Source organism: Thunnus albacares, chromosome 4 (genome assembly GCF_914725855.1).
Source record: "Thunnus albacares chromosome 4, fThuAlb1.1, whole genome shotgun sequence".
NCBI lineage: Eukaryota > Metazoa > Chordata > Actinopteri > Scombriformes > Scombridae > Thunnus > Thunnus albacares.
Window position 1 is genome coordinate 24,093,091 of NC_058109.1, and position 14,201 is coordinate 24,107,291.

At 38.3% G+C, this 14,201-nt stretch overlaps 1 protein-coding gene across 7 annotated transcripts in view; it reads right to left on the minus strand.

Annotated features, from left to right (window-relative positions):
• cpne5b (copine Vb) overlaps positions 1–14,201 on the minus strand; it is a 131,286-nt gene that overhangs the window by 85,708 nt on the left and 31,377 nt on the right. For 4 of the 7 annotated variants that reach the window (XR_006403093.1, XM_044349232.1, XM_044349233.1 and 1 more), the window contains one exon: positions 1,659–1,762. Coding sequence is in view for 6 of the 7 variants with exons in the window: in XM_044349232.1 (XP_044205167.1) it covers positions 1,659–1,762 (104 nt within the window). In the remaining variant the exon portion in view is untranslated. Of the gene's footprint in view, positions 1–1,658; positions 1,763–13,856; positions 13,958–14,201 lie in introns of all 7 variants that reach the window. The other 3 variants (XM_044349236.1, XM_044349234.1, XM_044349235.1) reach the window with 1 other exon arrangement.

The following is a 14,201-nucleotide window of genomic DNA, read 5'->3' on the forward strand; positions in this document are numbered from 1 at the left end:
CAAGGGTATAATTGTGGAGTATTGAAAGGAATCAGAACACATGAAACAGCGAGAACAAACAGAAGAAAGAGACTAGCTTAAAGGAAAATCCCAGTAGGTGAAGAGGTGGGTGGACATCATTAGACATAAAAAGGACAAAAGTCATCATATGTGTAAAATACACAATGAGCCAAGATAAAAAGAGGGGAGGACCTTAGCATCCTTTCAGATGTTACTATCAATGGGGCAGAGCAAGTGGTGAAGAGTTCAATAAGACCTTTTCTCTTCTTCCATAATAATGAGTGTTGGTCCTGATCTGATTTGCATGTGAATATAAAGCAATGAAAGTGAGGAAAATGGAGCATATGAGATGTACTAAGATTAAATATCTGATGAAACGATAGATCCAGTTCACCAAGACATTAATCAAGCACAACTAAACAGAAACAGAGTCATATTTAAGTAAAGGCTTATGAGAAAAGATGCTGATAGGCTGCACAAACCAGGCTATAGTTTATGTCTTTCTCTCACTATTAATTCAAAAGAAAGATCATATGATAAAGTTACCAAATTGCATGTATTTTTATATTGTTTGATGGCATAGCTGCAGAAGATATAAAGGTGGGTTGTACTAGAGGTCATTCTTTTGAAAGAAGTTTGAGGAAATGGTTGTTTATGTGATTTCATATGGAAATGAACTGTATCTATAAAAGAGCTGAACAAAATAAAATAAATGCAGAGACAGCATTCTTTATGTTTCCAGCCCATAAAAGCTGGCAGTTAACCCTACAAGCTGTCCAACATCACAGTCCATATGGAAGAATGATCATGTTGATATATTGAACAAGACTAAGAATTTACAGCCATACTATAGCGGCTCTGTGAGGCTGTAGGTAGGCACAGTGATGCTTTTAGATCAATGCTAACGTCAGCATGCTAACATGCGCACAATGACAACGCTAACCTGCTCATGTTTAGCAGGTATAACATGATATATAGTGTGATTTTCTACATCTTATTTTAGCGTGTTAGCATACAAACATTTGCTAATTAGCACTAAACACAAAGTACAGCTGAGGTTGATGGTAATGTTATTAGTTTTGCAGGTATTTGGTCATAAATCTATATTTTTTTCTCAACAAATGATGGAGCAAGATGAAAAGTTAAGGGATCACCAAAAGGATTACAATTTATTCTGATGGGAACATGAACATGAACATGAATGTCTGTACTAAATTTAATCCATCCAACAGTTGTTGAGAGATTTCACTTAAAACCACAAATTTCACTCTCATGGTTAGGATTCCTCCTCTGGGCATCATGGACATCCATAGCAAATTTCATGGCAATCCATGTGATAGAAATATTTCAGTCTAAAATGGCCAACCGACTGAGATTGCCATCCACCACTCGTGTCAGAAAAAAATTATGTTGAAGTAAGAAAATCCTCAAGGAGAGACAGGAAGAGAGAGACTGCTTGATGAAAGATGAGAATGATGCAAAAGAATATGAAAATCACTGTTATGTCATGATACTAATCATGAGGTCAGTTTCTTCAGACTAACCTAACTCAACTGATTTTTCAATCAACACACTGAGAGATAAAAATGCTTCGCAGTAAGGACAGAGGGCAGGTGAGAAGGCACGGTGATAATAAGACTTCAAAGAAAATCACTCACAAGTCGAAGCGAAGATTCTGCTTCTCCTCAAAAAAGTAGTCCAAGATGTACTTTCGAACAAAGTCGGGGTTCAGGGTGTTGTCTATCACCTCTGTTCTGCCAAACTGTGCAAGGAGAAAGACAGATGAGGTCAGGAGGGAAAGTGGATGAAAAGAAAATACTGTTTAAAAAACAAATACAGTTAGAAATGGTGTTTGGTTGAACTTAATGTTTTTTCTACTTTTTCTTCTTTTTTTCAGACATTTTACACTTACATACGCATATATTTACAGAAAGCTGATTAATGGAGGTGCTTTCACACGCTGCTGCTGTGCAGAGGAAACCAAGGGTGTGTTTCTTGGTTTCTTGATCCTCACTTCTCTCCCACATTAATTACAGCAGGATAACTCACTCATCAACCCCACAGAGAGTAAGAGAAGATACAAAGGAGGAGATGAGGAAAATATGTGTGTAGAGAGAGAGAGAAATAACATGGGCAGAGAAAAAGAGCGGAAGAAAAATGGCTGAATAGATATGAAGAGCAGTGGTGAAGAAAAGGAGGCAAAACTGGAGTGGGGAGTGGGGAGTTAGGACAGAAAAAGAAGGGGGAGAGTGGGAGTGGGAAAGGAGTGGGAAGGAAGAGGAGGAGAAAAGCAGTGATTAAGGCCTCCTAATTAGTGGGATCCTCACTCCCAAAGTGCCAAATGCGGGGGAAAATGCCAGAGAAAGGCTGGCAAAAACTCATCAACATCATGTGCATACACTGTACAAAAAGCTGATTAAGGGTTCCCCATATGAGATATAATATACATATAAATCATTTAATACCTCCTAGATTTACCATATTTAATCAAATACTTCATCAAAATGAAGTGTGAAGTTTTAATTCTTGAATACTTTATAATTATTAAGTGATTAAATACTGTATGGAAGTAAGAACTATTCTGCTGCAGCAAAAATTGGTTGGCACAAGCACAAATAGTGATGGAGCCACAATTTATGGTGTTATTGATGGACAATATGCATCAAGTAAACTGCTTGTTGGATGGTCAAACTGATTCTGAATGCTCCTCCTTTTTACCTTTCTGACACTTAACTGTAAAGGCTCGTGCACACCTTCAGTTTCTTGTTGGCAGGTGTGTCCATATGCAAGAGAAGAGAGAATTACCTGATGACCTGATTACGTCATCAAGGTCTGAGGACCGAAAAGTATTTTCTATATAGAAGTTTTTCTATATATAATTTTCCATATAGAAAATTGGAGACATCTATTTATCCAAAAGAAACTGACAGAAACACCTTTTTACACTCTACAAGTTTCCACCTTGACCATATGATCAGTAACATCCTATATGGTCAGTTTGTGAGACTGAGAAGAATATGTAGTAAAGAAGAGGATTATCAAACTAAGGCTAATGAAATGTCTCAACGTTTTAGACAAAGGGGATAAGACCAGATACTTATTGATTAAGCTATTGGAAAAGCTAACAGAATAGATTGGGAATAGTTATTAAATCCTCCCCTTAAACATACTGAAAACATACTGAACAACAACTTTTGTATCTGAATTTTGTACGGTATCTATGCAAGTCAAACAGATTATTAACAAATATTGTAAAATTCTGGGATGTGACCTAAGTTTGAATCATTTGTCATCCTCTAGACCTCATTTTTGCTTCGAGAGAGGCAGAAATGTCAGAGATATTGTTGTCAGTTCTATGTTTAAGGAACCTGCACAAACTAACTGGCTTTCTCAACAAATGTTGGAAACTATAAATATGGAAAATGTGCAAACTGTTCAAACACATTTGATAGCAAGACATTTAATCACCCTCATACAGGAAAGAAATATGATATAAAAGAATTCATTAATTGTCTCTCTACACATCATGAAATGCCCATGTAGCTTAATGTATGCAGGTCATCTTAAAGTGAGAGTTGCTGAGCGTAAGGCTGCCATTACAAATGGAAATATGGATTATGCCATTGCTAGGCACTACAAGGAGAAGGACCATAGGGCTACTTCCCTCAAATTTATCGGCACTGAAAAAGTACGACCCAGTCCAAGAGGTGGTAATTTGATTAACCAGCTCTTAAGAGGGGAGGCATTTTGGATTTATGAATTGAATACAATTGAACCTTATGGACTTAATGAAACACGGGATTTGAGTTCTCCTCTATAATATGAAAATATTAAGATGAGACACTATGTCCTCTGACACTCACCCTTCCCATTTAGTGGTATAAAAGGACAGCTGCAGGACAGATAGTCCTTTCTTATAAGGATATTTAGTTCATCCTCTTCAGTCAGTTTTTTAAATTAAGTTAAAATTATGTAAAATGGTGTCATTCTTGTAACTCTGTGTAATATTAACCATGTCATGTTTTTTGAAAAGTGTAATTTTGTGTAATATTATTGTCATGTTCTTTGTAAAATGTTCACCTTTGACATACTTTGAGAAAATGTAGACTGTGATAATTAGTCATGTGACCCAGATGTATTCATCACACCTGTAGTAGTCATGTATTTTTGCTGAGTGAACCTGAAGAAGCTACATGCGAAACACGTTGTTCGCTCCAATAAAGTCACAGTAAAGTCATTCAGTGTGCAGTGGTTAACTTGATCTTCACCTAAGATGTTCCTGCGACTGACCAGCACGTAACTGAAAATACTGGCTGTGCATGAGGAGTTCTGTTCACTGTTATAAAGATTTCTTCTTCAAGTTCCTGTTGCCTGCAGTCCCCTGTGTTTGGGTCTAGCAAGTACTGACCTTTTGTCTATAATAATAGTTACTTTTATCAAATGAATCTTAATGAATTAATTTCTATCCTAATCCTTCATTGCTTTTGTTGTGACTGTTATAGTTATGATTCAGTTCTCACAGCCAAACGTGCCCTGTTTTATTGGAAAGCTGCCAAACTCTGCGATTCCAATCAATGTCAAAGAAGCTGTTTGCAAGTGGGAGTTGATCTTGTTTTTCCATAACATGGAAGGCAGGTACTGTAGGTGGATGTGTGAGTTAACCTTTCCTTACAGCAAAAACAACAAATACAATACATTGTGGGCAATTATGACAACACAACATATATAAAACTTCTATATTCTTACATAATGCTGAATACCTCTTTGAACTCTGCTTTTTAAGGTTTTATTTTTCTCAGCATGAACTCACTCGCTGAGGACCTAAATGTAACACCAGTGAGGGAGAAAAGCAGAGGAGAGGATGCTGATGTTGAATCTGTAAGCCACCTAGACTTTCTAAGAGACCCTGAGGTGTTGATGAGACTGCGAGCACGTGTGAGTAAAAGAAGCGGGTGATGGCAAAGACGAGCTCCATAATGTGATTTCCCTGCTGAGTGGAAGAGACAATACGGTGCTACAGAGTTCATTAGATATTGCTGGGCTGCTGGAGTTGGCTAATGAGAATCTAGCATGAAGTAGCTCACACACAGATACATATGGCAAACTGAACTCTACTGTAGAGACCAGTAGTGTCACTTAGACACACACAAACACTGTAAGTGAGAGCATGGTGTAAAATAAAGGCCCCAGCACAGGAGAGCGATAACATGACATGACTCTAGTCCTTCATTATCTTTGTGGTTTGTTGTTCCAAACTTGACAAAGACTTCATTATCTCTTTCCCTGGAGTACACATGAACCGCCACCAGAGATTTGTGGCATGTGAATGTCCTGTAGCTCTCTGACCAACATGGATTTTTATTCTCTCTGTACCGTGTTTGGTAGACTGTAACGTAGTGCTGATATAATGAGCTTGGTGGAGTCTTCTGTTCTCACAGAGAGAGGTATATGAGGGTAGTGTGAATTGGTGTGAGACTGAGCTTTTCTTCTGAGAAAAACCTTCTGTGAAGAGTGCAGGTGTCACGGTCGAGGCTGTGCCCCAGCATATTCCCTAGTGTCTCTTGTGTCTCCCACTCCCCTGCGTTTCCAGTGCTCCCATCTGTCTCTCCCATAGACTGTATATAAAGATGGATGACACGTCTCTACTTCCTACCGCTATGTAAAAGTCAAGCCAAAATATCTCCTTTTCAGGAGCTGCCATCCTCCTTGTGTGATGTCATTTGGAGCCCCCTCAGCTGTCCCACCGTTTGATGGAGCAGCTGTCATAACTGTCAATCATGACATCATTCCCCCTTTTTATTTTTTCAAATAACTAATTAAAAACAAACTTATCAGAAAAATTAGAACATCAGCTGATAAGAACTACCTAAAATGACAGAAACCATCTTTGGGAAAAATTTATTTGACATGCACTTAGTTTGGCCCATGTCCCATCCACTGACAGGAAGGGGGCGTGACTTATGACCTATAGTGCAGCCAGCCACCAGGGGGCGATCAAGATGTTTTGGCTACACTTTTGGGGAGCTGTCATGTCATCAACTTTATATACAATCAATGGTCTCTCCCTGTCTGTGTCTGTGTTGGCGTGGGCGAGGCTTTCATCTCCTCACTCTCCTGGCTCCCTGATCATCTGCACACCTGCCCTCTATCCGCTCATCAATCTGCAGGATATCAACCCTGATTCTTCACCTATTCTTTGCCAGATCGTTGTTCCAGCCACTGTGGTAGACTCACGTTCTTGGGCTACTTACTACTAGTGATTTTCTTGAGAATTTCTTGTTTCCATGTTTTTGTGTGCTGACACTCACGGTTTTTCCCCGTGCCCTAGGATCACTGCACTCCCATCTGCTTGCCAACTTGACTCTTCACCTCCGCTTCACTCCAGCCAGCCACACTGTCACCCTCACCCTACTGCAGTCCAGCCATGCTCCAGCTCCTTCCATTATCACTCATCCCCACCTGCAAATATCCAACATCTTCCAAACTCTCTCTTTTAACCTAACTCTCTGTGTCCATCTTCTGCGTTTGGGTCCCCACTCACTGATTGAAACAGCCGGGGGCATGTTTAAAAATCCCCAGGACAGAGAGATAAAACACACAGAAACACACAGAGTATTGAACAGCCCCCCAGGAACGATAGAGAATTACAGATACTTTAGTCGTTGAGGGAGGAAAAAGAGCCAAACAACCAGCTGAAAAAACATTTCTTCCCTCCACACATCCTCAAGTGTTGTTTGGCTTCTTGGGAAAATAAATCCCAAAGTCTGTTAGAGCTTTAAGCACCCCAGTGCAGCCACACACACACACACTCACGGGGAACACTAAACCAACAGCGTATGGTGGCAGGTGATGTCTCTCAAAACTTAGACAGCAACAATGTAGGCAGTGAGGGAGAAAAGTAGAGGAAGCCCATGCAGTTTGGCAAAAGCTTTAATTTCTTGAACTTTGAGTTTGGCTTAGTTCACTGCTTGTGCAGCAATTAAAGACTGATGACAGAAATATGGCACCACACCACCGTTTATAAAGGGTTTATAAGTTGTAACTAATGGTTTTATTAATGGTAAGTCATCAGTAAGAACTTTGGGGTTGCTGAGTTGTTAGAAATCTCTGGCGATGAGTCATGAAGTCATGCTCATGAGTTTCTCACTTTCTATTAAGCTACCAGCAAAAGTAATTGATCTGCAGTTCTAATACGTTATTGATAAAGGCGTTTTACATGAATCCATCAAATGTGCAGTTTCAAATGTTAAGCAATTGTTCTGCTGGAGGAGGATAAGCATCAGAGAGATTTTTCACAACCTGGTGACCGAAAAGATCCAAAAGATCCAATTACCCAAAAGATCTCTCAATAAAGCATCTGTAAATTATTTATGAACCATTAATAAAGTTATAACTCATAAGTCTTTATAAAGGGTGACTTATTAGATAGTGGTATCAACATAATGACAGGGTATGTTTCATCAGTTAATTGGAAGGGATGATGACATGTACTAAAACTTGCAAATAACTAGTAATAAAACGTATCAATGTCTTTAATCATGTTATTATTAATGTGCTGTGGACCTCTATGTTTAATGATTAAATAATGCAGGGCTTTGTTTGTTTACCTCTGATTTCATTTGCGGGTCTCTTTTTTTCAGAGGAAAGGAGGTTGTGAAGCTTTAGAGATGGGTATATTGAGGAGAGGAGAATGGTCAGAGTGTGTTTCTAAGCATGACCTCCCCTTAACACATGAAATATTACCTAAATATGTTCACATGTGTTACACTGTACATGTGAACATACAGTAGCTTGTTTGAGGAAAGTATTATTTTACATTACCATTATTATACATGGTAACAGATAAAGTGAATATGTCACATAGAAAAATCGGGTTGTTCAACTACCAGCATATGAGTTTGAAACCAGTTTTCTATACAGCTTTCACACTTATTAAAGTGAATATAATGAACCCTTGGGCAAAACAGCGTCTGGACCAGGTAAAAACCCCTGAAATCAGCCAAAATGTAAAATTGAATAAAAATGTCACCCACCAAATCTAGAGCATAGTATTTCATTGTAATTTTATTGTAGAGGAGAGTGAAATGTGTGCAACAATGAAGAAGGCAAAGACGGCAAAAATAATGGGGACATTACTCATCTAATGAAGACCCTGATAAAGAGCACCAGCTGCGCAAACATGACGTCATGCACAACAAGTACTGGAGGAGGGAGAAATCATCATCAAATGTTACCCGAGCTGCTGAAAGATTTATGTGCTAGAGGGTCCTGTCAAGAAATGTTATTTAAGTACCTGGTGAGTCACCTGTTTGGCTGTGCTTGTTCTGTCTGAAGTTTGGAAGTGTTCATCCCTGCTTCCACAGTGTTACCTGCAGCTGCATTAACACCTACCACTTCTTAACAATACAATTATGGAAGTGATGGTTTAAATGGATCGCTTTAAATGTCTCTATTTTAACAATAAAATCAGGGAACATGACAGAACGAAGTATCATTTGGCTTGTGAAAATTCTCATTATATTAATCATGTTTTGTATACTTGATTGGAATAGCCTGTCCTACAGTCAGTGGCAAACTAGAAAAACAAAGTGCCATATGTGTGAAGTGTGAAAGAGGGTTTATACGAAAAAGACCTAGCATATGCATACACCTATGCATTACACATATGTATAAACACATTTTTTTTACAAACACACACACAACAGAGTCCGCCACAGTCCTTCAGCTCCATTTGAATGAAAGCCCACAAAGCCATCTGTTCTCAGCGAGTAAACACACAAGCAGCAGACGAGGGTCATTTGATGGTATAAATACATGTGAATTCCATTAAATTCTGGTCTATTATACATCCACAATGGATCAGGTCTGTAAAAATTATATCTATGGCTTCTTGGATGCGTGGACAATTTGCACTACTGTATGGGATGAGTACATGAAGGCTGACATTAAAGACATCTAGTCTGTTGGGGATATATGTGCATGAGCAAGCATAGAAATATACAGTATACTGACACAAGACAAACACACAGCAAGCAGTAGTGCAGAGTTGCAGTTATTCACAGGCACACAAATGGCCATATAGGTGTAAGTGTAAGAGAATCAGAGACATTAACTACTTGTTTTGTCACATTTGTATTGATAGACCTCACGCCTAACAAGTCTCTTTAACAGCATTTTGCACCGTGCTCATATGTCCAGTGAAATCAAGCATCAAATCAATTGAAATAGCATCACCCTTCACTATTTATCTCCACTAAGCTTCGGAATGACAACCTCCCTGAGGAGATCAGGCAAGAGACGTCACTTATAACTTTTCTACACAAGACTTTTTTTTTCAGATTTGTTTTTACATGGACATTAAATAATTAAGATGTGAGTGTCCCACATGTTAATCTAATTTGTTGTGTTATTGTAAAATCACCTAAATTTATTGTGTCCTAAACTTTTATCTTTTTTCACCTGTATTATTATGTCCTATTTTATATTTATTATTTTGTCCTATTTAATGTTTTATCATATAGTGGTTTAACTCTGGCTGGTGATATTCTGTACTTTTGTTAAAGGGGGCATATCATACACATTTCCAGGTCTCTAATGGAATATCTTTACATGATTCACAGTTCAAAAAAGTACTTAACTTATACTGACCCTTTACACAGCCCCTCAATTCAGCCTCTGTCTGAAACAGACCATTTTAGCTCCTGTCTCCTTAAGGCCTCCCTCTCAACGAGCCCACTCTGTTCTGATTGGTTAGCCCCCAGAAGCTGCATCTCAGCCGACTTGCAGCGGCTACGTAAACAAACAGTAGTGATTTCACTTCTTTTTCTTGTTCTCTACTCAAGATATCACAGTGTTTCCCCTACATTGAGCACTGCTGCTAAAATTGCACACTATCATTAACATCAATGGGCTACTAATGATTTTCACTCATTAACTGTGCGAGCACAATAACACCCTAGTTACCATGGAATAGTTTTGAGTCATCCTCCCTCTCCTCATTGTTCAAAGGACATGTACATGAAAGGTACTGTTATAAGAGTAGTGTAGCTCCATTAAGGAATAAGGCAGTGTGTAATGTGTGTGTGTAGCGAGTGTGTAGTTGAGTTAGTGTGTGGTTGAGCAAGCGGCAGAAAAGTGACGGTGAATGTGAGTGGAGCAGAGGAAAAGGTTAGCAGCAAGTTGTCAATATGGCAGTAAATGTACAGTATAGACTACAGTGTGTCATTTAATAAATGCTTCTCAAGACCAAGAAAAGTCACGTCTATTGTTTCCCCAGCTGCTAGAAAAGTGAAGGGGGTTAGTCCCCCCCCCCCCCCCCCCCCTTCATTTAAAATAATTGAGGGCTTCCATACATTCTTCCAGCAAATCGTTTTTACAGTTCTGACATAATTTCGCTTACCACTCACTGCTGGACAGAGCAGTAGTATCTACAAAGGCACAGAACTTTTAAATCTATATTTACTAGTGCCTCAATTCCATATTGAGTTTATTTATTTGCTAGTTAATTAGTTTTTAACCTGAAGTCCAAATAGTTTGTGATTGAGTGGACAAACAGAAAAGAATGGTTAGATGATAGAGAGAATGGGCAGTAATGCTGCCTGCGTGGACTACATAAACCAAACAAGCCACAGTGAGAGCTGACTTAATGCCTCCCAGCGTGTATTAGTCCCCAAAATGTCATCATATTGATCATTACATTGTGAGGGTTCTTCTTCAGTGACTGAAGACTCCCATTACAGATTATTTCACTGGCATTTTCAGACAACTGACGGCTGAACAGCTTTAAGAAGTGCTAAAGCCAACTACAGCCTCGCCCCTCCTATCCACACACACACACACACATTCAGACAATGAAACCAAACAGAATATATTTGAACAACTCTGACTTTATTTTGCCACATTAATATAACATCTTTATCAGAGCAAGTCTCATGAGTCAAGATGATTGAAAACTTACAATACCATTGCGTCAATTAGACAAGCATGTGTAAAGAGCAACTTCCATTAACTGTAATCCTTATTACACGGACTGTAGATCTTAGCTGTTAAAAGCTTCTCTAAAAAGATAAAACACTAATAAGTTTCCAATTTCAAGAAAATTAAACCTGTTGCTCTGATTCTATAAGAAACACAAACATTAACATAAATTACATAATGAAATGCAGTCTCATGATCCGAGACAAGAGAGAACACAAGAGTCCTTGTTGCTTAATGTACCAGTGTCATCCATTGAAAAAAGGACCAGTAATAAAAAACAAAAGAAACACAAAAAAGTACCAGCACCATTCATAACAAAAACAAAGTGTACTAGAACTGTCCATAGCTGGGAGACAACAAACATGGATGACCTGATTCTGAGATTAGAGCTGCAAAGATTAATTGATTAGTCGATCAACAAAAATTGCCCACTATTCTGATAATCAATTAATCATTTTGAGTCATCTTTTAAGAAAAAAAATTTTAATTCGCTAGCTTCTTAAATGTGAATATTTTTCTTTAGCCCTCTCAGATAGTAAATTGAATATCTTTGGGTTGGTCACAACAACTTGACAAAACAAGACATTTGAGGTCGTCATCTTGGGCTTTGGGAAACACCAATCACCCTTTATCACCATTTATCACCATTTTATAGACCAAATAACAAATCGATTAATCAAGAAAATAAATGACAGATGAATTAATAATGAAAATAATTGGTAGTTGCAGCCCTATCTGAGATTACAATACCCTGCAAACACTATTACAATTTTCATTTCAAGTGAAAATCCCTCACCCTATGGTGGGTGTAATGTTCTCATCAGTGGCTGTGTTAATACTTCAGTCCTGCCCTCACTTTGTTCCTAATTTCCTAATATTGCAACATCTTCTGGAGCTGCATTTCTCATCACATTAAATGCTCTCTATCACCCCCCAAAACCAGAAACATCAATGATCCTTAACAGTGTTCACAAGTGCGGCTGAAAAAATCCTACAGTCCTACAGAACACAGATTTTATTCTTTAGTCCAAGGACTTTGCAAGAGCACTTTCTGAATGAATTTGTAGTAGTTCAGTGCATAGATGACTCCTAGCATCAATGCACAAGCTCAGGCTGCAGAGCCATTGTCGTCCAGAGTGATCACTCCTTCAATAAAAATGCCAGTGTCATCATAATGTCCAGTTTCTCCACCCTCCTCCTTGATGACATACTATATATGCCCATGGATGTCTTCTGCAGGTCTCTCAGGATGTCATCTCCTTTGATGTCCTGTATATTTTAAAGCTGGAGTGCGGGACTTTAAATATAAATGAACATCTGTTAAATTCCAGCCCTTGCCGAACCAGTTCACTCAATGCTGATTAAGCCTATCACCGCCAGATAAATCTCTCTGTATTTCACAGTATACAGAGTTTTTAAATCTGGTGTCTGGTAGGACATTCCCGCACTGGCGCACCGGTATTTTACATCAACCAGAAATGATTGGTTTCCCCTCAGATTTGCTGGGAATATTACGTCATGTTAGGCATCCCAATGCATCCCGACGGGCATATTGAGTATGCATGGCTAAAAGCTGTTGTAATTTTTGCTGTAGAACTGTTAATATGTCATTTTATTAAGTTTTAATATTTTTTCAGACAAGAAAGTAACCATTTAGATTCCCAATGTGTGGTCAGTTTATCCAGTTAACACTTATTCATAAATTTGCTCCGATGTTTTCGGAGCAGCTGGCTGGGTGAGGCCAGTCAGTCGGCGTATGTCATAAAGCACGTGTTGACAGTGTTTTAATTACTATCTCTGCCAGAAAGGGGAGACGTTCTGCACTGCAGGTTTAAGAAAATAGGAGAAAAATGAAACATTTGTTTACGTAATTTATTTAATTTTAATGGCATATACTTTACTTGATGAGAAATGTTCATCTTGCTCACATACCAAACAATTTCTAAAAATAAGTCTGGTGATATTCTATATGTCTTTTCTTGTTAAGCTGTGTAAATGAAGACTGAATTCTAAAAAAAATCTTTGTTGACATGTACTTTGTCATAAACACCCTGCTTAAACCAGATACATTTTATGTGCATTGCTGTGGCCCGAGGTGTTTTTGAACTTCAACTTTATATTAGCTTCTGAGTGGTAAGGACAAAATATCTGTCATATGTCTGGTGACATGATGTTCTGGGAGCAAATGTGGTAAAATAGACGATTCTCTGGAGTGTTGACCATCATTGACACTACAGAACAGCAGTAATTTTACCACATTCACTTCCTGGATTAGTACATTCTGGTTACTAGCTGTTGACTATAAAAAACTAAACTGTATTTTGACTGAAAAATAACCCAGAGCTCTGCATTAAAAAGATAATACTGAATATTTTAAAAACTGAGAAATCCCCTTTCAATTTATGGTAGAAAGATCGAGCACTATAATAAAACATTAGACAGATTAGTTTCTGTCTAATGTTTTATTATAGTGCTCTGTCACAGCACGGTGCATCAAGTGTGTTCTACACACATCATTTGACACATGACATGGCCATTAGACCCCGAAGTACATAATCATGAATTGGACTGTGAGCTCTGTTAATAATGGAGCTAAAAGAGGTTCTGTGGCTGAAGAGACCCAGTGCTGACACTGACAGAGGACTAACACTGCCATTGTTGTGCAGCCAACACATTTGTTGAGCAAAATGTATGAGCTTGTTATGTTTTTTGGGTGTTTCACGTTGTGAAAGCTATTTTCTCGACCTATTCTACAGATTCTTAGTGTTGACACTAAGGCTTGTAATAACTAGTGTGCGAGTGACAACAGAATCTAAAAACATTTTCTATAATATAAGACACTATACTTGTGACTAGAAAATGCAATTACAGTGACTAACCATATACTCCTGAATGAGATGTCCATCATCTTCACCAAGGTAGAGGCTACAATAAATGCCTTAAGGACTGCAGCACTTTTAAGGTTGACATCACTTGTAGCCTGTGTAAAAGGATTCCAATGATTAAAAGACAAAATGCATAAATAATTACAAGAACATGTTTAAAAATTGTAGAACATTTCCAACATGTGGTAACCTAAAAAACTATACATTGACTTAGTCATACATACGGTAAAAGGCCTCCCCTCTTTAACTAAAGAATGTTAGTTAAGTATGACTTAGTTTTTATAAAATGTCAGAGGTCTGAATGTGCAGGGTGAAAGGACTGTTTTAACTTCTATTTAT